This window comes from Pteronotus mesoamericanus, unplaced genomic scaffold (genome assembly GCF_021234165.1).
Source record: "Pteronotus mesoamericanus isolate MK-2021 breed Mesoamerican mustached bat unplaced genomic scaffold, CSHL_Meso_final contig_246, whole genome shotgun sequence".
Taxonomy (NCBI): Eukaryota; Metazoa; Chordata; class Mammalia; order Chiroptera; family Mormoopidae; genus Pteronotus; species Pteronotus mesoamericanus.
This window is the reverse complement of record NW_026555104.1, coordinates 403,574-424,264: the sequence shown is the minus strand read 5'-3', so window position 1 is coordinate 424,264 and position 20,691 is coordinate 403,574. Positions and strand designations below refer to the sequence as shown.

The 20,691-nt window shown below is 42.4% G+C and overlaps 1 protein-coding gene and 2 non-coding genes across 4 annotated transcripts in view; 1 reads left to right on the top strand and 2 right to left on the bottom strand.

Moving 5' to 3' along the window:
- Positions 1-15,522, top strand: part of TEX2 (testis expressed 2) — a 92,791-nt gene extending 77,269 nt beyond the window's left edge. The window contains exons 8-12 of one of the 2 annotated variants that reach the window (XM_054573028.1): positions 1,894-2,026; positions 7,784-7,903; positions 9,329-9,538; positions 12,283-12,403; positions 13,955-15,522. In XM_054573028.1, coding sequence (XP_054429003.1) covers positions 1,894-2,026; positions 7,784-7,903; positions 9,329-9,538; positions 12,283-12,403; positions 13,955-14,077 — 707 coding nt within the window. In that variant the 3' untranslated portion in view covers positions 14,078-15,522. Of the gene's footprint in view, positions 1-1,893; positions 2,027-7,777; positions 7,904-9,328; positions 9,539-12,282; positions 12,404-13,954 lie in introns of both variants that reach the window. The other variant, XM_054573027.1, reaches the window with a different exon arrangement.
- An 808-nt stretch (positions 15,523-16,330) lies between these two features.
- On the bottom strand, positions 16,331-16,465 carry LOC129070388 (small nucleolar RNA SNORA76). The gene has a single exon (XR_008529128.1). It is a non-coding gene; the product is annotated as a small nucleolar RNA SNORA76 (small nucleolar RNA).
- A 210-nt stretch (positions 16,466-16,675) lies between these two features.
- On the bottom strand, positions 16,676-16,745 carry LOC129070381 (small nucleolar RNA SNORD104). Its single transcript, XR_008529122.1, has one exon. It is a non-coding gene; the product is annotated as a small nucleolar RNA SNORD104 (small nucleolar RNA).
- Positions 16,746-20,691: the final 3,946 nt, after the last annotated feature.

The following is a 20,691-nucleotide window of genomic DNA, read 5'->3' as shown; positions in this document are numbered from 1 at the left end:
CAGTGTGGTCTCCCTTGTGCAGATGAGGCCAGAGGCCAGAGCACAGAGGGCAGGAAACTTCCAGTGAAACTCAAGCCCCAGTCCATGTGACTGGGCACCATGTGCCCTTCCCACCTCTTCCCTGCCTCAGCTCTGGGAAGGCAGAGCACTGGACCACTGTGTCACCGAGGCACTGTCCCAATGGCTGGGGCTGGGGCCGGAGGCCTCCTAAGCCTGTGTCCTTAGCCATGCACTTAAAAAACAAACATAACCTTCCACTTTATAAGAGGTAAAATTCTGGTGCCCTTAATATGACAACCTTCAAAGGCAATACATACTGTTAATACTTACTGGAAACCAGACTAGGGTTTTCAAAAGAAATGATTATGTCTGAATACATACAGCAACCAGGTAACTTGAGTCTATTGATTCTCAAGTTAAATAAAGCTGGGGACCTAGAATAAATATTTTCTTTATTGATGTTCTTTTTATATTGAGTTTAAAATCTATTAATATCAAGCCTATTGCCCTGATGCCTTTTCTATTGGAAGATTAATGACTAAATGTTTTTATGAAGGCAGTCGTGCCCTTGGTTTCCAGGATCGGTACCTTTGAAGAGCGAGCTAAGTAATGATTTCTAACTGCTTAATGTAAGCAAGAAATAAAGTAGTTTTGTGAGTTGCTGCAAAGAAGACAATAACACTTGCTCTGCATATCACTTAATTAAACCAGGTCATTCATGGAAAATAATTACCTTCAATTACGATAAAAAGAATTTTTTAATCATTTTTTTATCATATGTTAAAAACAAGTTGGAAAGTATTCTGCCTTTAGAGAAGAATTATATACCATTAGCGCTTCTTGAGGTTAAGCACAGCTTTTAGCATAGATGGTGGCCAAATGGGGGATAGGTTATTTACTGTAATTGCTTGAAAATGCTGCTATGTATGAATAACAGTTTTTGATTAATTTCCTGCTTCCTTTAAATGTTGTCATTTATTAACATTTAAACACCCACTTGAAGGATCATATTTTGATTGAAAGTCCATGAGGTATTACGGCTCGCTTGAGTCTGAAAAATCACAGTATATCCTGTTCTACCTGCTGAGTCATCGGATCTTGGTGTAGAAGGTCCTGCGGTGATTAATTGATCCCTGTTTGCATTTTAAGTTGCTGCTGGTGGGCCATCCCAGTGAAATTCCACAGAACTAAAAGCCTCTTAGGTATGATCTCATTGACATTGGTATCTTTTCCAAGGAATACGTTTTTTAACTAAGGTACAAAGTGATTACCTGGTTTTATCTGGATAATCCTGGGGCTTGACCATGAATTCTTTTGTTCTCATTACTAGGCAATTTCCAGAAAGAAAAGAATTCTAAAAGTTTTTGTCACTGGCCTTATTATACCAAGCTAAATCTGAACTGTTTTCTGTGTCCCTTCCTTTCCGCCCCCACAATTTTAGATAATTTTAAGAAAACCAGTGGTTCTGACGTGTATCTTTAAAGAACAGCCCAGCTTTGCAGTCAAGTCACAACAGCTCTCCTCTGCCTGGTAACTGGCAGGGATTCAGCAGACCTCATCCTGGCTTTGCCCTGGGTCAGGTCATCCTCTTCCTGAATGTGAGAGGAACCCAGAGGATGGGGCCCTCCCAGCACTACCGTGTGCGCGAGCGCACTGTGGCCGTTTCAGTAGGGTACTGAAATGCTGGCAGCTTGCCAGGCGCGTGACCCATTTCCCGAAGCTTTGCTTTCCACAGTTCCTTTTGCATGCCTGGGTAGCACAGGTGATACCTCGCTGCAGACTTTCAATGTGAGACCTATTTAGCTACTTTCAAATATAAATTTTTATACTGTCATTTATAGTCATGTATTTCTGGGGGGGAAAAAACCTTCTGTTTTTTCACCATTTCTCCAGGACTCTGGATCGATTTGGAAATGTCCTACAATGGGTCCTTTCTGATGACTCTTGAGACCAAAATGAATTTGACCAAACTAGGTAAAGAGCCTCTTGTTGAAGCCCTGAAGGTTGGAGAAATTGGCAAAGAAGGGTAAGGGGCTATATGAATTTACTAACCCAACCCTGGGGAACCACCCTCTCCCTCCAGCCTTTGAGGAACAGGTTTGATGTGTAGTAGTCCCAGATGCTGGTTCCGCTTCCTTGTAAGTGCTTCTGGACCACTGAGGGTTTCGGGGAATGGTTCCCTGCTTTCATCCCCTGCAGACTGTGAGTCCCCACCTCTACTCAGCACCTGTTGGCCTTAGTGCTGCTGGTGGGCCACACAGTATCGATCTCCCAGAAAGCGTCACTGACTCAGGCCAGCAGGGCAGGCTTGTCTGCGCAATAAAATGCTCTCTGAAGAAAATCAACGTTCAGAAAGTACCTCCTTCAACTTGCAGCCGCAAACAGCCATGTGTGGGTAAGGCTAAGGTCTCCAGGGGTTCGCTCTGCTTTAATCACAAATATTTATAATTAGCGACTGGTTTTATAGCCAAGAGGGTGGTGCTCCTAAAGTGTTTTGAAATACATTTTCCCTAAATAATACAGTATTGACCTGTTTAGTAAACGCCTCTCTTTGTAGAAGATCCTGCATCTAATGTCCAAAGTTTGTCTATTTTAGTAAATATTCCAAATTTTGAGCTAATTAATAAAGTTTGATTTTTTTTTCCCTTAAATGCCTGGACTACATAAGCTGGAATACGTTATATTCCCACACACCTTTAAAATGACTGACTACAAATTTAAATTATATAATTGTTTTTACCAAAATAAAAATGCTGATTGGAGTCTGCTTCTCATATCTTTAGCCACTCTGCAGACTTAACAGCATGATGACAGGAAAATGCCACAGGGAGCTACCTTCTCAGAGTCTAAATATAAGACAGACTCAAGTTTTTGCTTACTTATGATATTGACCTGATACTTCTATTTATATTGTGCTAAGAACAGATCGGGGGAGCTGGGTCATACATTTAAGAATGTTCTCTTACGTAGATTACTCTGATTTATCCAGGTTACTTAATGAAATGTTGCTATTTTAATAATTGGAGAATTTCACCTGCTGTATGCAATCTAACGTGTATCTGTGCTATTTCCCTTTTATTTTTCTATTTGTTAAAATGTGTTTGGATTCGGCAATCTGTGGATTGTATTTTCTGGTGAGTGGTATTTATCAGCCCTCCATGTAGCATTTCATACCCTGTCAGTACTGAGTCTTGTTTAATCCTATGTGACACCACTTGGAAGCTTGTCCTTTCATCACATTTCTGGATATAAAGGCTCAGTTTGTAGACCTGCCAGGATTGAGGTCAGGAGTATTTAAGAGGCTTTCCTGGCAGGGCAAGTCATAGAAACTTCCTTGACTTGAATTGCTGGGGGATCTGGTCCTGTGGTTGGGCTCAGCTTTTGTCCCTGTGCCCCCGCCCATCACTGTGCCCACCTGAGCATCACCAGTCCAGCCAGGGCGAGAGTTGCAGAACCAGCTGCCTATAAAGTGAAGCGCGTCAGGCAGGAGCAGCCTTGAACACGAAGTCTGTCTAAATGGGAGCATGACAGACAAACATCTGTCAGCAGCCCTTGTACGAGGAGCCCTTTCTGGAAATAGCCTGTGCTGGCACGGAGCTGCTGGCGCCCCTGAGTTCCTTGCCGCTAAGGTGTTTCACGTTAACTCTTAATCATCTGGCTCTCTTGGCATGATTTCAGGTTTATAAACTCTTGCTGATCAGATGATCGATATGTTTCAGAGCAAGCAGTCTTCCTAGACTGTGTGGGGGAAAAAATCCTCTGCTCTTAGAATATGATGGTATTTTATTTAATTTGTAATATATTTCTAAAGTACCATTTTTTCCCAGTAGAGTCTGGTATAAAATATTTTGCTTCTTCCTGTGAAGGTGTTAAATTACATGTTGACATGCAGTTGGCTGTCACTTAATTTTAAAAGTAAGGAAAAACACAATCCAAAAGCACTTCACTTAGGAGAAAATGGCCTGGGCACATGAGCCCTTAACACTTTGTTGCATAAGGATCCCTTTGGGAATCTGAGAGCTCGAGATCCTTCTCCCAGAAATGGCCAGAAACGTGTACCGTTTGGCTTACAATTTCGAGGAACATCGAGAGCCTCTGACAGCCCATCCACTCAAAGCTAGAACCGAATCCCAAAAGTGATTCTAGAATCCGCCTCTCCACTTTCTTAGTCCTGAGCACATGGCATCACCCTGAGGCCGCTTCTGGAGGAGAGGCAGTGAGAGTATGCACTTAGCATGCGCTTCAGCATGTGATCTCGGCACTAACGTTCTCCTTAACATTAAAGCCCTGCAAAGAGCAGAGTGTCCGAAGAGTGGGCCAGCAGCGGCCCTTTTCCTCCAGGCCTTCCCTGTAGCCTGGGGCCGCCAGTCCGGGGCCTCCCCTTCAGGCGAGGGCTGGTTCCCCTGCTTTCCTGCTCTGGCAGGATCTCTGCTTTGTCCCCCTGCTTTTGTCAGCCCCCTTTAAGTGTGCAAATAGTCTTGCCCATGGGGAGTCTGAGGCGATGCTGCTCAGCTTGTAAGAAGTCCTACTTACCGGTCAGAAGTTAGTTCACGTCTTCACATTACCCTGAGGGCGATGGCAAGAAATTGAAACCTGTGTTGCTTTATTCTGGATAGTCTTTTTCCCTTTGAAATGTGTATACACTTTATATTTGCAGACATTTTTCTTTTAGTCTGTTTATTTCCCAAATAGTCTTCTTGTTACATATGTAGTTAACATAACTTGGAAGCAGTAAGGTACTCAGTAGAATTCAGGTAGTGAGCTGAGCAGTCTTAACTTTAGGAACTGCCTCAAGAGGCCCAAGTGAGTCTGTCAGGGACACGTTCTGTGTGTTGGCTGCTCGTTAAAATGCAGGGTAGCCTTAGACTGGGGCGTTTCCTGGAAGGCGCTTGGGATGCTCATGCCCTGCCACTGCAGCCTGGGCTGGTGTGCGCGTCCGCATGGGGAGGCCCTCTGTCCTCCATGCTGGGTCCCTAGTCCCCAGTGTTCCCTGAACCACCACCACACTCCACCCTGAGGCCCCTGAGGTTTGGGGAGCTGAGTGCTTGCCGTCTGCACTGTGACCACATCTGGCCCTGAGGATGTTCGCACGTGTGTGTCTGCGGCAGATGTATGGGACAGACTTCTCTTAAAAGGAAATGAATGCATTCTATGAGTGTGGTCCCCATAAAGCAGTCACCTCACCGGCTTGTTTCACTATGCGTCCTTCACTTAAAGCATTTTGGAGCTGCTTTTAAAGAGTTGCCTCGAGAGTCTATGACATTCTTTTAACTATCCTGAGTGACAGAAAATCACCCAGCTTTGTAGATGAATTGGATCTTTGAGAAATTGCTTAGAAGTCATTCAGAGCCGATGGCAATGAGACCAAGGAATCAGATATTTGGTCTGAGAGTGTCAGTCATAAAATAATTCACTTTTTTGTATGTGCCTGGCTCCAAACACATTTCCAAAAAGATTTTTAGCAGAGGCAGCAAAGTTGCAGTAAGCCTTTTAAGGTGACTCTTTGCAAGGATATCACACTCATGTGGAATTTTAAGGTGTGCTTTTAAAAATTAGGCTTTATTATTAGTTCTAGCATGTCTTACATAAATAAGGATGTATGCAGTGTGTCTTTCTCTGAAGTTTATGCTACATCATAAGGTTGAGATCAGAAAATGCATGTTTAGTTACAAAACTGAGTATCAGCCAGTTAGTTACACATTTAATTAGTAAGTATTGGGTGCCTCCTGCAGAGTAGAGGTAACATTTGGTCAAAATCAGAATTTTGTGCCATCTGATCTGCTTTAACTGTTAATAGCATTGTCTAAATTATTAACTTCCAGCCACAAAATTTGTCTTGCTCTCTGCCCTGCAGAGGATTAATTCGGAAACCTGAGAGCTCACTGCAGTGCTCAGCCTTTGGCATCTTCTGCCCTGGGTCTGGAGGCTGCCAAATGACAAATGCTGGTGGGGACAGGAGGGGGCAGTGGCTCACTGGATTTCACTGTGGTCCCAGATCTTGAGGCAGCCTTTTGTGCTGATGGATGGGAAGCAAGACGCAGATGCTTACCTGGAAGCTCTCAGTGAGAGCCAGGGAGCCCAGTCATTACTGGTAGAGAAGTAGGATACATTTCTGAGATGGTTGTGTTATCCTTGGGATTTATGCCCCTGACTTTCCTCGTCTCATGTCCCAATTTAGGCTTGCTTGGAAATCATTTTTTGCTATGTACATGTAAAATAAAAGAAGTTCTAGTGAGGGCTCTCTAACCATGGAAAGCCCTGAAGTCGCTTTGTGACCAGCGAACACACATATGCATTTCCAGGATCAGTTGGGCCTCTGATGGAAGAGGAAGAACAAGTCAGTCAGGTGCTGCTGCTGTTTCCCTGGCCAGGGACAGGAGGCTTTTGTGTCAGTGAAAGGAGTTTCCCTTTAACACTGCCCTCAAGCCTGTTGGCTGAAGCAGCTGGCTCTCATGTTTCAGAGCTGGTGTTAAGGAGGATCCGGGTGTTCTGCCAGGGAGGACACTCGAGGGGTCCTCTTACAGCCAGGCTCCTGTTTCAGGGGCGGAGATTTCAGTCCTGCCCACCCGGCGCTGGGGCCTCTGCATGTGTGCTCTGCCCTTAGGTGCCCTTGGCTCCTGTTGACTAGGAGATGACTGCCCCAGCAGGCTGCTTCTGGTGGCCCAAGGACGACGTCAGAGGAAAACCCCAAAGGGTTGCACCTACAGGGAGATAGGACCTAAGTTGTACTGCCTTGCCCTGTCCTGGTAATTTTGTCCTCATAAAAAATACAAGGCCCAGCTTCTGCTTAGTGACCATTTTTAATAGTGTTTAATAGTGTTCAGAGACTACGCTGTCTTTTGCTCATTTTGTCCCAGCTAAGCTTCTGAGCCTCGGAGTTGGGCGCTGCCCGTCTGCCTCCCCTGAGGTAAAGCTGCCATCTGGGGAGGGAGCTGCCTTTTGTGGGGCTGAAGCTCAGCCAAGAAGCCCCTGGTGACCCTAGGTAGGGAACGCTGGTCACTCACTGCTCCTGGTGATCCAGCCATCCCCATGCCTTTGGAAATGGAATTTCCAACCTGGAAAGATTAATGGGGGGCATTGATCTCCAATAAGGCTTTTTTTTATTTTGATGATTTTTTTTTTAACGATTTTTAAATTTGTACTTCTCCAGGACAGTTCCTGGGTTCTCATATCAGTTGCTTCCTAGAGTCCCTTAAAATTTGTACTCTGTAGTTGCTGGCTTTTTCTGTGACCGTCAGGAGCTGGGCCAGGTGTGGGATAAGATAGGTAATTTCACTAGGAAAGGAGTGTTGAGTCTAAACTAATTTAGAGCTAACAAAACCAGAGAGCAGCTTATGTTTTGAATTCAGCCAGTCGGGGGACTTGCCTGAATATCCCCATCATTGGTGAGGGGTGGTCACATCTGCGCCATAAGCTGTCACCTCACCGTGAGAACCATCGTTCTTTCTGTTCCCCTCCCCACTTGGCTATTGCTGCACTGTTGAACTCACTGCATTTTGTGTCAACTGCACCAGACTCCCACCACCTGTCCTGACGCATGCGCCAAAGAAAACTCTTCAGACCCAAGTTGTCCGTGTTTTCCCAGGGGACTTGGTGCTGAAGCGTCTCCCGGGTAACCAGTCCAATCCGAGGACTCTTGGATTGGGCCTTTCTTTGAGGGGTGGATTGGAAGAATGGTGACGTGTGGTGGTGGTGATGGTGGAGCGTCTGTGTTCTCTTTGGAAGCAGAGCCTGGGTGCTGATGGGTGGGCTACGGTGGTGATTCTGCCCTGTTCAGTTGCAGGCCCAGGGCTTACTGTCTGGCTGACAGCGAGGAGGAGTCCTCCAGTGCTGGCTCCTCCGAGGAAGACGATGCACCAGAGCCCAGCACGGGAGATAAACCAATTCTTCCAGGGGCCGAAGGGTGAGTGGATCTAGCTTCCGGGGTCTCCAGCAGTCAAGGCAGCAAATTGCAAGTGAGCTAGTTTCCCTTCTTCCTCTCTGATCTTCCTTCCTCCTTCACATTGAGTGAATGGTTTTTGCATTAGTAACCCAAAGTCAGAGACTTGGCTAAATTCCAGACCCCGAAGCAAAAATGGCCGTATTTTCCTTGCTTAAAGGGGTCCCAACCGAAATGACTCACTCTGGCGATCAAATAGAATTGAATGGTGTGCTTATCGCAAGGAGCACAAATTAACACAACACCGCCCCCTGGTGCTCAGTGGAGAGCATTACCCCTTTCAGTTGGCTTCTGTTGAGCGGCTAGTTCCTACAAAGCTGAGACATTGAGTCTATTTCTTTGGTGAGTTTTGAAACCGTAGATTCCTTAGCTGATCTTTTTTTTATCATGAACTTCATTTCCAGGGCTGTCTTTGCCTATTACTTGGACTGTGGAATGATCAAAGTGCTTAAACAGTCTCTCTGTACAGATCTTTTATTTAAAGCTCTTAAAGAAGTCAGAAGCATCTGTAAGAAAATATCAGCCTATTCATTTTTGAAATCCTACAGAAGATGAAAAGAGAATCCTGACATTTGAGGAGCTGGTTCTAAAGTTTGTGTGCATTATTTAAAATGTACCCACTTGACCTTCTTAGGAATGATTGCTTTTCCCTACATGCGTATACATACTATTCCTGACACTCTAGAACTGAGGTAGATTTTAAAAAGCAAATATCTTCTCTTCCTAGGGAAGTCTTATGGTAGGTATTACCAGACACAAAAGCTTGCTTTCTTGGCCTGCTATCATGTTAGCTCAATGTAGCATTTTTCCTTTAGAAGTTCCTAATCCCTTTAAAAAGTAGTTGCCATTCAAAGTTGGTATGACACCACCTAAAATTCAGTCAGTAAAAAAATTGTTTTCTGTCCCTGTCAATGCAGTATGGTTCCTTAGTGCCATCTAGAAATGGTGAGATTTCTCTAAGAGGACACTGGATTTATATTCAGCATTTGAGCATTATAAACATGAGATGCCTTCTCAGTTTGCCCTGAGAACTTTGACCCTCCTTTGTCAAGACTCAGCTCTCTGTGATGTTTACACTTTGTCCAAAGTAGTAGTTTTCAACTGGGGATTATTTTATCCTTCAGGGGACATACAGCAATGTCTGACGACATTTTTTATTGTTGTGACTGGGGGGAATAGGCCAATGACATAGTAGGTAGAGACTAGGAATGCTGCTAAACATCTTACAATGCACAGGACAGTCCCCACAGCAAAGAATTACCCTGTTCAAAATGTCAGTGGTACTTTGGCTGAGAAACTAGTCTAAGTCAAGGTGAATGAAGAGCCACAAAGTTTTCAATTGTGAAGGAGCAGTTTATATTGACACCTGTCTGTGTCCCACATTTAAAGGTATGTTGGAGGTCATCGAACAAGTAAGATTATGAGGTTTGTTGATAAAATTACCAAGTCAAAATATTTCCAAAAAGCAACGGAGACAGAATTCATTAAAAAGAAGATTGAAGAAGTCTCCAACACACCCCTGCTGCTAACTGTAGAAGTACAAGAATGTAGAGGAACCTTGGCAGTCAACATTCCACCTCCCCCAACTGACCGAATATGGTACGTAGTGGGGCCCTCGGGGACAGCTGTGATTTTTCTTGTTGCATGACCAAAAAGATCCCAGCCTGCTAACCCTTGACGTTATGGAAAGCACCTTCTCTTGGGCAGAAGCACTTTTCATATGTTTTTCATGGAAACTTAATGTCAGTTGTGATCCAATTCTGCTTTTTTCTGTGAATGATTAACTCACATTTAAGATTCATCTTCACATGTTAGGAAGATTTAAGATCAACAGGTGAAGTTGATGGGATGAGCTATTTCTATTCTTGATCTTCTTTCTCTCCAGAGCCAACTCTTTCCACCAGTAAGAATAGCCACCATTTGTAGATCTCTTATTCTCTGCCTGGCCTGGGGTGTAACTGCCTCACCTGGTCCGTCCTCAGAGCATCCAGTGGAGATAGGAGCCATTGTCGTCCCCACTTTATAGACCGGGATCACACATTCATCAGAGGGGTAGATGGTTAGGGAAGACTTCCTGGGTCAGGCCTAGATGTTCAGGAGGCAGGAGCATGTACACTTGGTAACTGTGGTAGGAGGTCTGCCCAAGGAGTTGTAATTGAGTGAACCCGTGGTTCTCAACCCCCCTGTATATCACAGTTACAGGGGGACTTGTTAAAGATATGCCCAACCCAGTGCCCAGGATTCAGGGGTTGGAGAGCTGGTCAGGATTAAGAATCACTGAAATAAAGTATTCATGGGTCCAGCAGAAAGAAATCACTCTCTGAAGCTCAATTTTAAATGGACATTGCAAGTCCTATAAAATGTACACAAGTATATACAGGATTGCATAAGAGACTTCGTAGTATCAGAAACTGTACTCGTATGAAAAAGACAGCTCTGTTCTTTATTATAGAGTGAAACCAACATGCTAATAATATACATCCTTAGCTTTCAGAGGGGATTGTAGAAATGATTCAAAAAGGATTTTTTAATTGACTAATTATTTGGTGATGTTATTGATGTTTTCCCTGTAAAAACTTTAAAATACCATTTTAGATTTTTTTTTTTTAACGTAGTATTTTCATTGGAAAAAAATGAAAAAAAATCCTGTAATCTTATCCAAAAATTACCAGTTAACTCATGGACACAGAAAATGGTATGGGGGCTGCCTGAGAGAATGGGGGGAGGATTGGATAGGGGAACAAAGGGGGATATTGGGTCAACCGTAATAGCTTAAATAATAACTAGTTAATACCTTTCTGTACAGGCTTCCAAATTTAATTAAAAATGTTTTTAAATACTACAAATTGATAACATTTCTTCCCTTCCAAGCTTTATCAGTTACAAATGCTCCTGCTCAGTGGGGGATAAAATTGAAGGCCTCTAGCACCCAATGCCTGCTCAAATGCAGAACTATTTTTTAATGATCAACAAAGATAAGTGTAGATATTGAAGGCGTAAATAAATGTTCATAGCAATTTGACATCTTTATTGTATTTTTTAAAATGTTGGCCCATGACAGATTGAAGTTTTTAGATAGTTTGCTAGCACACAGTCTTGTCTGGATACTTTACTAACAGCTCTGAGTACCAGTTTGCTCTCTTTAGAAGCCATAGTAGCATGGTGTGGAGTGTGGAATGAAAAAGCTGGTTATAGCACATTCTCTATTTACATGTGCATATTACATAGTGCAAGGGAAATGGACCACTTCTCTCTCAGTGGTCCCATTTTGGGAGTGAGATTCAGAGAGAGGGACTTTGACTTTCTGCTTTATACACTTGTATGTCTTGTGATTTGTAACATGTGCAAGGTCTGTCCAGAAAAAGTACAGCCATTGTTAACATAACAGGAATTGTTTGCACGACATCGATGTACTGGGCAGCAAGGGAGAGTGGACTGGAATGTGCATGCATGAACAATGACGACTTCACTGTACTATTCAATGGGGGTAGTAGAAGCCGTTGAGTGAGCATGCGTACTGTGTGGATGTCGCATTCAAAATGACTGAGTGAGTAGAGCAACGAATCTGCATCAAATTTTGCATTTGGCTTGAACATTCCTCCACAGAAACTATTTGGATAATTCAGAAGGCCATAGGTATGGATAACTGGTGATTGGCAGCTTCATCATGACAATGCGCTGGCTCATGCCTCATGTCTGGTGCAGTTTTTTCAAAACATCAAATCACCCAGGTGACACAGCCCAGATTTGGCACCCTGCAACTTTGGCTTTTCCCAAAACTGAAATCCCCTTTGAAAGGGAAGAGATTTCAGATCCTCGATGAAATTCAGGAAAATACCACAGGGCAGCTGATGGCAATTGGGAGAACTATGAAGTCCCAAGGTGCCTAGTTTGAAGAGAACTAAGGAGTCATTGTCCTATGGACAATGTTTCTTATATCTCCTTCAATAAATGTCTCTATTTTTCATATTAGATGGCTGGATACCTTCTGGACAGACCTCATATATATTACTTTTATAAAAATAGAAACAAAAAATGTTGTTGCCATTTTAGGAAAACAAAGCGCAGGTCACTGACTTTTCCTTTTGGGTTTCCTGGCTTTCCCAGTTTGTCAGAACTGTTCTCATAGCACTGCCCAGGGACACACGGAGTTCACAATTCATTCGCTGTGCTGAATTATTTTTAGAGGGAATTATCAGATTAAGAATGTTTAAGTAGTGATAAAGGCCTGTATAAATGAGGAATGTTTTTTGTTTTTGTGCTTGTCTGCTTCCTTTCTTTGCTTCTAAATGTGGCTATTTCTTGTCTTTTCTTTTCTTTTCTTTTTTTTTTTTTTTTTTAAGGTATGGTTTCCGGAAGCCACCTTACGTAGAGCTGAAAGCTCGGCCAAAACTTGGAGAGAGAGAAGTGACTTTAGTTCATGTGACCGACTGGATAGAGAAGAAACTGGAGCAAGAGTTTCAGGTAAACCCGCAGTGTCATCTAGTGTTTCACACCGAGGCCGAAAGCGCCAGGTAGAGCAGGGAGGCTCTGCTTCATGTGGGTCAGGATCCTCATCACAGGGAAGCATGCATATGATCAAACAGGTGTAAAATTTCAGGTATGGTTTCAAAAACTGCAACTCATCCACAGCACCCTGTTAAGTAGTCTTCAAAAAGGAAACCCAGAAGGGGAGGGGTCAAAAAGCAAAATGACTGTCTTGTACCAGTATGCCTGGTGAAGGTTAAGCCCTCTGCCTGCTGGGGCCTTCTTTGGACTTTGTAGGCCCTGGAATTGGCTGGCAAGTAGCACCCACCCATGGTCAGTGAAGTTGCTCCTGCCCTGTGTGATACCCACCTTGCTCAGTTGGTTCACCTCTCATGGAAACCCTTCTGTGTACAGTTGTCCCCGGCCCTGGGAGTCTTAAAGAGGCACCAGGCCTGTCCCTGCCCTGCGGATCTAGGGTAGACTTGGAGTTTACTAGCCAAAGCTCATTCTCCAAGCCTGTCTTCTGCGTTCTGCCACTGGAAGTCAATAGCAGTGTAGCTGAAGCCCTGGGATGAGCTATTTTTATCAAATTTTAATCAGATATTTGAGGCACGGTTGTTTTTCAAGGTCTTATGGATTGGCAATTTATTTACTTTATACTGAATTTCACCTTTAGAAGAAGACCCATATATTTTTGCAGTGGTATGTTTTGAGTTACTGCGTTTGAAACTGTATTTTTATTACTTAAAAGCTATAAATATAACTGAAAACTAATTTCTGGAAAACTTAATATCATCAAATAGAAAAGTGGGTTTTTTTTTTTCCAGTTAAAAACTTTTTATCCCCCCTAATTCCTATATTAGGAATCTAAGTGGGTCGTCTGTTTTAGGATAGAGTGCAAGGAGTGAAAAGCCAAGGGGGCAGAAATTGGTGCCTGGTATTTTTGAGGCAAATTGGGAAGGTGGCCCATGGCCACCTGTTTTTGGTTTCATTTAAGTTTTTGGAAGAGACCATTACTGAAGGTTGAGGTTGAATACATTGCCAAAATTCACTTATATAAAACTAGTTTATAACCAGGCAAAGCACCTTTACTATGAATCACTGATTATCCTATGGATATTCACTATAGTAGGTTTTTTGGCCTGGTTCTGGTTTTTTAAAAAATTGTACATTTTGTTGCTAGATTTAAATGGATAAATTCACATGGACTCTGTCTTCTGGATATAGTAATTTAGAAATATGAACAGCTTAAGTCGATTCTTTCAAAATAACATTGAGTCCATTTGTCAATTTATGAATAGTTTTATTACATGCACACAAAATGAAAGGTTGCTTCTGCCTCCAGGGCTGACTTTTTTTGGGTTCTTGTGTTTATGCACTGATGTGATTGCTCAACTCTAAATATGGTAGAATTAATTTGGTACGTGTAGGATGTTGTTTCACCTTTATTTTAAAAACTTGTCTAAAACCTAAATTATCAGAGAAGGGAGGATGACAGCCTGAGAAAACAAAAGCATTTTCCCACATGGCTGTTCTTTCTCCCTACAGAAAGTTTTTGTCATGCCAAACATGGATGATGTCTATATCCCTATAATGCACTCAGCCATGGACCCTCGCTCCACTTCCTGCCTCCTGAAAGACCCGCTTATGGAGGTCGCCGATCAGCTGTGATGGGTGAAGGCCTGACGTTGCCAGTATTATGAGATCTCGCTCCAGGTGTGGGGTTCTTGGCTGCCATCTGTGCTGTAGCACAGGCCTTTCCTCGTGCCACAGCTTCTGCCCTCTGCCTGCCAGTGCCCATTCCACTGTGAGGTGTCATTCCACGTGCCCAGCAACCGGTGTCTGGATTGCCTACTGCAAAGCTTTGACTCAAAGGAGATTAGAAGAATCACCACCGTAGATCCAGAGGTTATGTGACTCATACCATGGTTTTTTAAGTCTACCAGTTTTTGTGGCAGCAAAAGAGCACATTAAGAGCAAAGCTACAACTGGAAGGCTTCCTTCCCCTTGCCTCAACTCCAAAGCTTTTTCTCAGGCAGCCAGAGCACAAATGGAACATTTTCTCACTCCTAGTTTGTATATGGTGCAGCCCTCCACGTTCTGAATGTCAACAGTTAACATGCGGAGGGTGGGGAATGGAATTTTGTGAATGATTTCATTGGTGATAACAGGATACGCATAGCAACTTTTCTTTGTATTAAATTGTGCATTTTGGAAGCAAGTAGCCATAGAACATACACTAACACACTATCAGCTGGGGTGTGGACGGTGAGATTTCTGTGAACATTAGGCAAAGCCATGAGCTCAAACCATCCCAAACCTTTTATCAATGAGGTACATCACCTGGTTCTAATCCCAAATGATTTCCTGACATGAGCATATGTGAAAATGTCAAATACCACATGACCAGATCACCTTTCGTGTGTTCCAGGAACCTTTATACAGGTTTTCTACAGGCTTTGTTCATCTAATTGGTTCGGGATGTTTTCTGATGGCCCAAACAGAACAGCTCTGATTGTGAGATCAAGACCAAAAGTTTGCTCAACATTAAACACTACATATCTCAATGATACTCCTTCAATGTTGCCAACTTTAATTTGTGCATTTGTGTCAGAATGTCTCGTTTACAAGTGTGGAGGCCCTGCCTCATTGTATAATTTGCTTTGAGAAGTACATTAAAATTTGTTTAAAGCTGCATTCAACATCAAAATTACCTTGAGTAACTTTTGATATTTACATGTGTATTAAGCTAATAGTGGTTTTTTTAAACAGCACCTTGCCTGAACGTGACTTTTGAAATTAATATATTGAAAAACATTGAACCCTTATTTCCCTTATTTGATGACTTTAATTGCACCATTAAACCGTTTGACTTAAATTTGACCATTCCAGTCGGTGTGCTGTTCTAGTTTTTCATTGTGTAGGCCAGTTTGCCAGCCAGTCCGCATGTCTTGTTCACCGGTCTTGTGCAATAACTAAAAGCAAAGGACTAGATGCACTACTGTGTAAAGAGATTACACGACTGTACCCTATTGCACTTAAATTAGTATATGGGGATTTACAATCGCTTGCATTGTTTCACAAAATAAATATCTCATGTCAAATACTAGCTAAAAGCATCTCAGTTATTTCTATCGAATCCTGTTTAGATAATGACAGTCAGCAGTGGGTCCCTCAGCTAGAACAGCAGCTTGTTTTCCTGGTGATCACTGGGCCCGCACTCTCAAGGATTCCAGGTACTCCCTTCACACCTGGACACGAGCTGGATGCTGTTCTCAGTCCACATTTAATCTGGGGGGGGGGGGGGGTAGGCAATCCTGAATTGTATTGTCCACTGGTCGTGTTCCTTGGGGTCCCCTCCAGTTTTCAAAGCAGTTTACACAGCATTTGTGCTTCCTTGTACTCAGAAGTGATGCACATTAAATCTAAACCCAGGTCATCGCCTAGAATGTGATTACAAAGGATTGTGCAGTTATTTAGCTTGCTATAGTGTCCAGTAATGCATAAAATCTCACCTCCACAACTACCCTGTTGTAAACTGGGATACATTTATTTGCCCAACACTTTAGCCCCTTCACTTGACACGTGTATCCAAACACACAGTTGGCCGTAACTGGTAGTGTTTGTAAGAAGGTCGGAGCTACACCTTGGCCAGATTAAGTTCCTGTCAAGCACACCACCACGCCCTTAAAGTGCTTAAGGCCACAGCCTGTCTTCTCCACCGCCATCCACTCCGCGGTTAACTGAAGCTGCATGGCTCACCAATCTAGGAAAGATGAGCCAGGACTGACTGGGCAGGCACGAGTAGGTAGCAGATCCTACAGAACCCCCCCACCCCCAAATCTCCCTGCAGCATTTCAGCCTTAGCTTAAGCGCTGGGTCGTCACAGCCTCTGGAAAGCCCGCCCCGAGCAGCGCAGTGCCGCAGTGTCGCTCGCGGTTAAAAAGGCCGCCAAGGTGGGGGAACAGTCGGCCCCAGTTATGCGCGAGCATCTGCTCTGGCGCTGCAGCCTGACCCCCGGCGCCACGCGCAGGCGCAGCGGGAGTTCAAAGGCAGCGCGTCACGGTAAGAAACACGGACACCAGCGTTGGGGTCAAACCGTTTATTGAGGGACACTAGCGCTGGAATCAAACCGTTTATTGGGGATCCAAGGTCTGGGAGGACGAGATGCGCTGTGCTCGGTCCGGCCGGGATCTACAAGAACAAAAGCGGTAGGTAAGCGGAAGTAGGCCTGTTGGCCCGTTCCCTCCTCGCCGCCACGGTGGCCAAGCTCAGATTCCAGTTCGCATCACCCTTGTCAGCAGTCTAACACGTGCTTTGATTTAAAAGTCATCACCGTTGACCACCCGCCTCGCACTGGAGCCGACCTGCCACAACCCACACTATAGAGCACCTCACTTCCCCAGCTTCACAGCCGCCGAAAGGGGGAGAAAGGCTCGCGGCTTCTACTTAAAGGAGCGGGTTGGGCGGGCCTTTACCACGATTACCAATAGCAAGTCAAGCTTCCAGCCACGTGCCTGGAATATGGCCCAAGGATTGGCCGTGCTCGCTGAGTCCTCCAAAATATAGAGTGGTTACAAGCCAACCATAGAGATGGGAGGCAGAGAAAGACAGAGTCACGGAGTGTCCTAATTCTTCCGGGTTTCTTTCCACATCTCGGTCGCGGGATTGTAATTTAGCACATCTCTCTACGGCCCATAAAAGAAAACTTTACAAACAACAGGACGCAAGTAATACCTAGTTTGTATGAGATTCTGTGCCAGGAACTAGGCTAAGAGCTGAGGATACAAAAGTGACAAACTAACCTTGCCTCTGAATTCAGAGTAAACTCTTCCGGTAGAAAGACCTTGTGTGTGAAATAGAACTGTGTGCAGCCAAATCCTGACCGGGTGATGAATTCACTTTCTGATCTTGAGCACCTAACCTTTCTGAGCCTCAATTTCTGAAAAATTATATAAAAAAGAAAGTTGTAGTGATTAAGTAATGGCAATCGCCTGGCACATTCTGAGTGGTAAACAAGTATTTCTTTTTAAAGGACAGGTGTGATGTGGAAAATTTATTTAATTGCAATACTTTAATAATGCTAAAATAGCAGCCTACCGTGGAGCCCAAAGGAGAGAAGGACGAACTTTGGGAAAGCTGAAAGTGCTACGTATTGAGCCCATACTGTGAGGAGCCAGCACTGTTCGCCAGTGGATAATAGGAATATGACCCTATCCTTTAAGAGCTTGATTTACAGGGAAAAGGAACAGTGAACAGTCAAAATTTCTGGCTATCTTCATTTCCAGTCCAAGTTTTACTTGGGAATTCTTTTCATATTTGCTTTTTTGTGTGTGCGTGCTAAAATTTCTCTTTTAATATTTTCTAGGTCATTTCGTCTTTCTTCAACATTTATCACACAAACTTCATAGAATTCATTTGCTGCTTCTATTTTTTGAAGAGCCTCCTCTTCTAGCTTTTGCTGTGTTTCCAGCTGCTTGTTGAGATTTTTTACTAATCCAGCACTTGCACATTGATGCTTTTCTTATGCACAAAACATGGAAGATTTTGCTTTTTCATACTCATCTTAACGTTGTGTGCACAACAATTTTGCCTTTTTAAGAGCAGTCTCTGTTTCGAGCATTTTATTTTGTTCCTGTTTCCAAAGTTCTCTTCTTTCTTTCCTTTGTTTTTCCATTTCGTTTTTCCTCCCAAGTAGAGGCTGTGCAAATTTGTTGGCTTGGAGAGCTGCAGTGGTTTGTTGTAGAAGGTGGCCACTCTCTAGATCACTAAGAAGAGCATTGGCAAATAGGGAGTGCAGCGGCATAAACTCTTGTAGTCCAAAGTTAGTTCTAGTTGCCTCTGCCAACTTGGTAATATTTCTAGTGGACTCCAATTCAGTTAGATTGTGCTAAAGCCGATCCTTCTGTCTCTGAGGTTACAAGGCTCCTCTCTCGCTATTGTTCGGTTGTTTGTTCCAGGTGATTTCTCCACAATTTAGTTGTAATTCCAGGATGGTCCTGGGAGGAGTCAGTGTGACTTCCATTCACTCCTCTGCCATCTTGATTTTCCATTTTTGCTCTTAATAAGGAATTTTTATTTTTTGTAATGATGAAAATATTTCAACCTTCAGGTTTGTAGTTGAATGGAGCTTTATTTTTATTACTTTTTACATAGTTTTAACATATTTAAAAATTCCTTTCTGATTCAAAATAATAATTATTTTGGCAAGTGTTTTGTAATATCTCTGATTATTTTTATTGCTATTTAAACTTTTGTTATTAATTTTAACATTTATTACATTGTGGCACAGTTTCTATATTGGTAAATATATTAAAGTTTTCTGTGGCCTAAAATATGATCTATATTTTTTATTTCCACAAATTCTTGAAATGAAAATGTTTTCACTATCGTGTGCAAATATTGACATGGAATATTTATTATTAACCCAGCCTTAGCTGTGTTGTAATTATATTGTCCATATCTCTGTATTTTTATACTCACTTGTGATTGTATGCACTGTCATTGACTGCTGATGTACTAAGATTGTGCTTCAAATATCAGATGCTAGTGAGGATGCAAAGCAGTGAGAACTTTGCTCCATTACTATTTGGGAACACAAAACAGTACAACCATTTAGGAAAAGAAGTCAGAGAAACTTTCTTACATACATATCCCTAGCTATCCTTAGGTTTTTGTCCAAGAGAAATGAAAATTTATGTTCACCCAAAATCCGGTCCATGTATGTTTATAACAGCATTATTCATAATTCCTCCCAAACTGAAACAACCCAAAAGCCCTTTACTGGGTGAATGTATGGTAAGCAATTGTGGTACATCCACACAATTGAATGCTACTCAACAATAACAGAATGAACTACTGATACATGCAACACTGGAAAGAATCTCAAAGGCATTATGCTGAGTGAAAGGAGCCAGACTCAAGATGTTTCCATTTATATAGCATTCTAGAAAAGACAAATCTATAACGATGGAGAACAGATCAAAGAGTTTCCAGGGATTGGTGGCGTGAGGGTTATCTGACCACAAAAATACAGTATGAAGGCATTTTGGAAGGTTCTGTATCTTGAATGTGGTGGTGGTTACAGGACTTTTGTCAAAACTCATAGAACTGTTCACCCAAAAGATTTAATTTTACTGTGAAATTTAAAAATAAAAAAATAAAATTAGCCATGGCTAGTGTGGCTCAGTATATTGAGCGCTGGTCTGTGAACCAAAGGGTTGCTGGTTTGATTCCCAGTCAAGGCACATGCCTGGGTTGTAGGGCAGGTCCCCAGTTGGGGGTGCGCAAGAAACAACCACACATTGCTGTTTCTCTCCCTTTCTTTCTCCCTCCCTTCTCCTATCTAAAAATAAATAAATAACATTTAATAAAATAAAATTATGCGTCAGTCATTTTCCTTGTCTATTTTTACTACTTGCTTTGTGTATTTTGAGGCTTTGCTGTTTATCTCATTATGGTTTGTGGCTGATAATATGTCCATTGTGGATTACATATATTTATGTATAAAATAACACAGTAAGCTATTACAGTTTTTGCCTTGAGTTCTAATTTATCTTACATTGTATTAGCATTGCTACTTGTGTGTGTGTGTGTGTGTGTTTGTCTATGTCTGATACGACTTTGTTCATCCCCTTATTTTAACCTTTCTGTGTTATTTTGGGTAATACAGTCCTTTGTGTTAGGCATATGGCTGGCTTATAGTGTTTAGCCGAATGTGATAATATTTGCCTTTTAAAAATTTATTTTAAAATTTTACTATGAATTATCTCTGCATACAAGACTACATATAAAGTATATGTGTGGTTTGGAGACAATTAATTGAATATTCATACACTCACCACTTAGTTTAAGAAAAACAACATCATCAATAACTTTGAAGCTAACTTCTCACTCCGGATTCTGTCTCCCTCACTCAGGGAAAACCACTATCTTGAATTTTTAGTTTGTCTTGTTTTGCTTTTCTTTTTAGATTTTCCTTCATATATTCATATATTTAGTTTTGTTTGATTTTGAGCTTTATAGAAATACAATGTATTGTATAATATTCTTCCGTGACCTGTCCTTTTTATTGTTAATATTGGTGACATTCATGTTATTGTATGTAATGCAACCAGTAATTGTTGTAATGCAACCAGGTTCACTGCTATGTAGCATTTCAGTACACAATTATTCTGCGTTTTACGCAGCTCTTTGTATTAGATGTTTAAAATAGCTTCCAGTTTTTACTATTACAAAGCTGCTTTGAATATTCTTGCATGTGTACAAGTATCTGTGGGGTATGA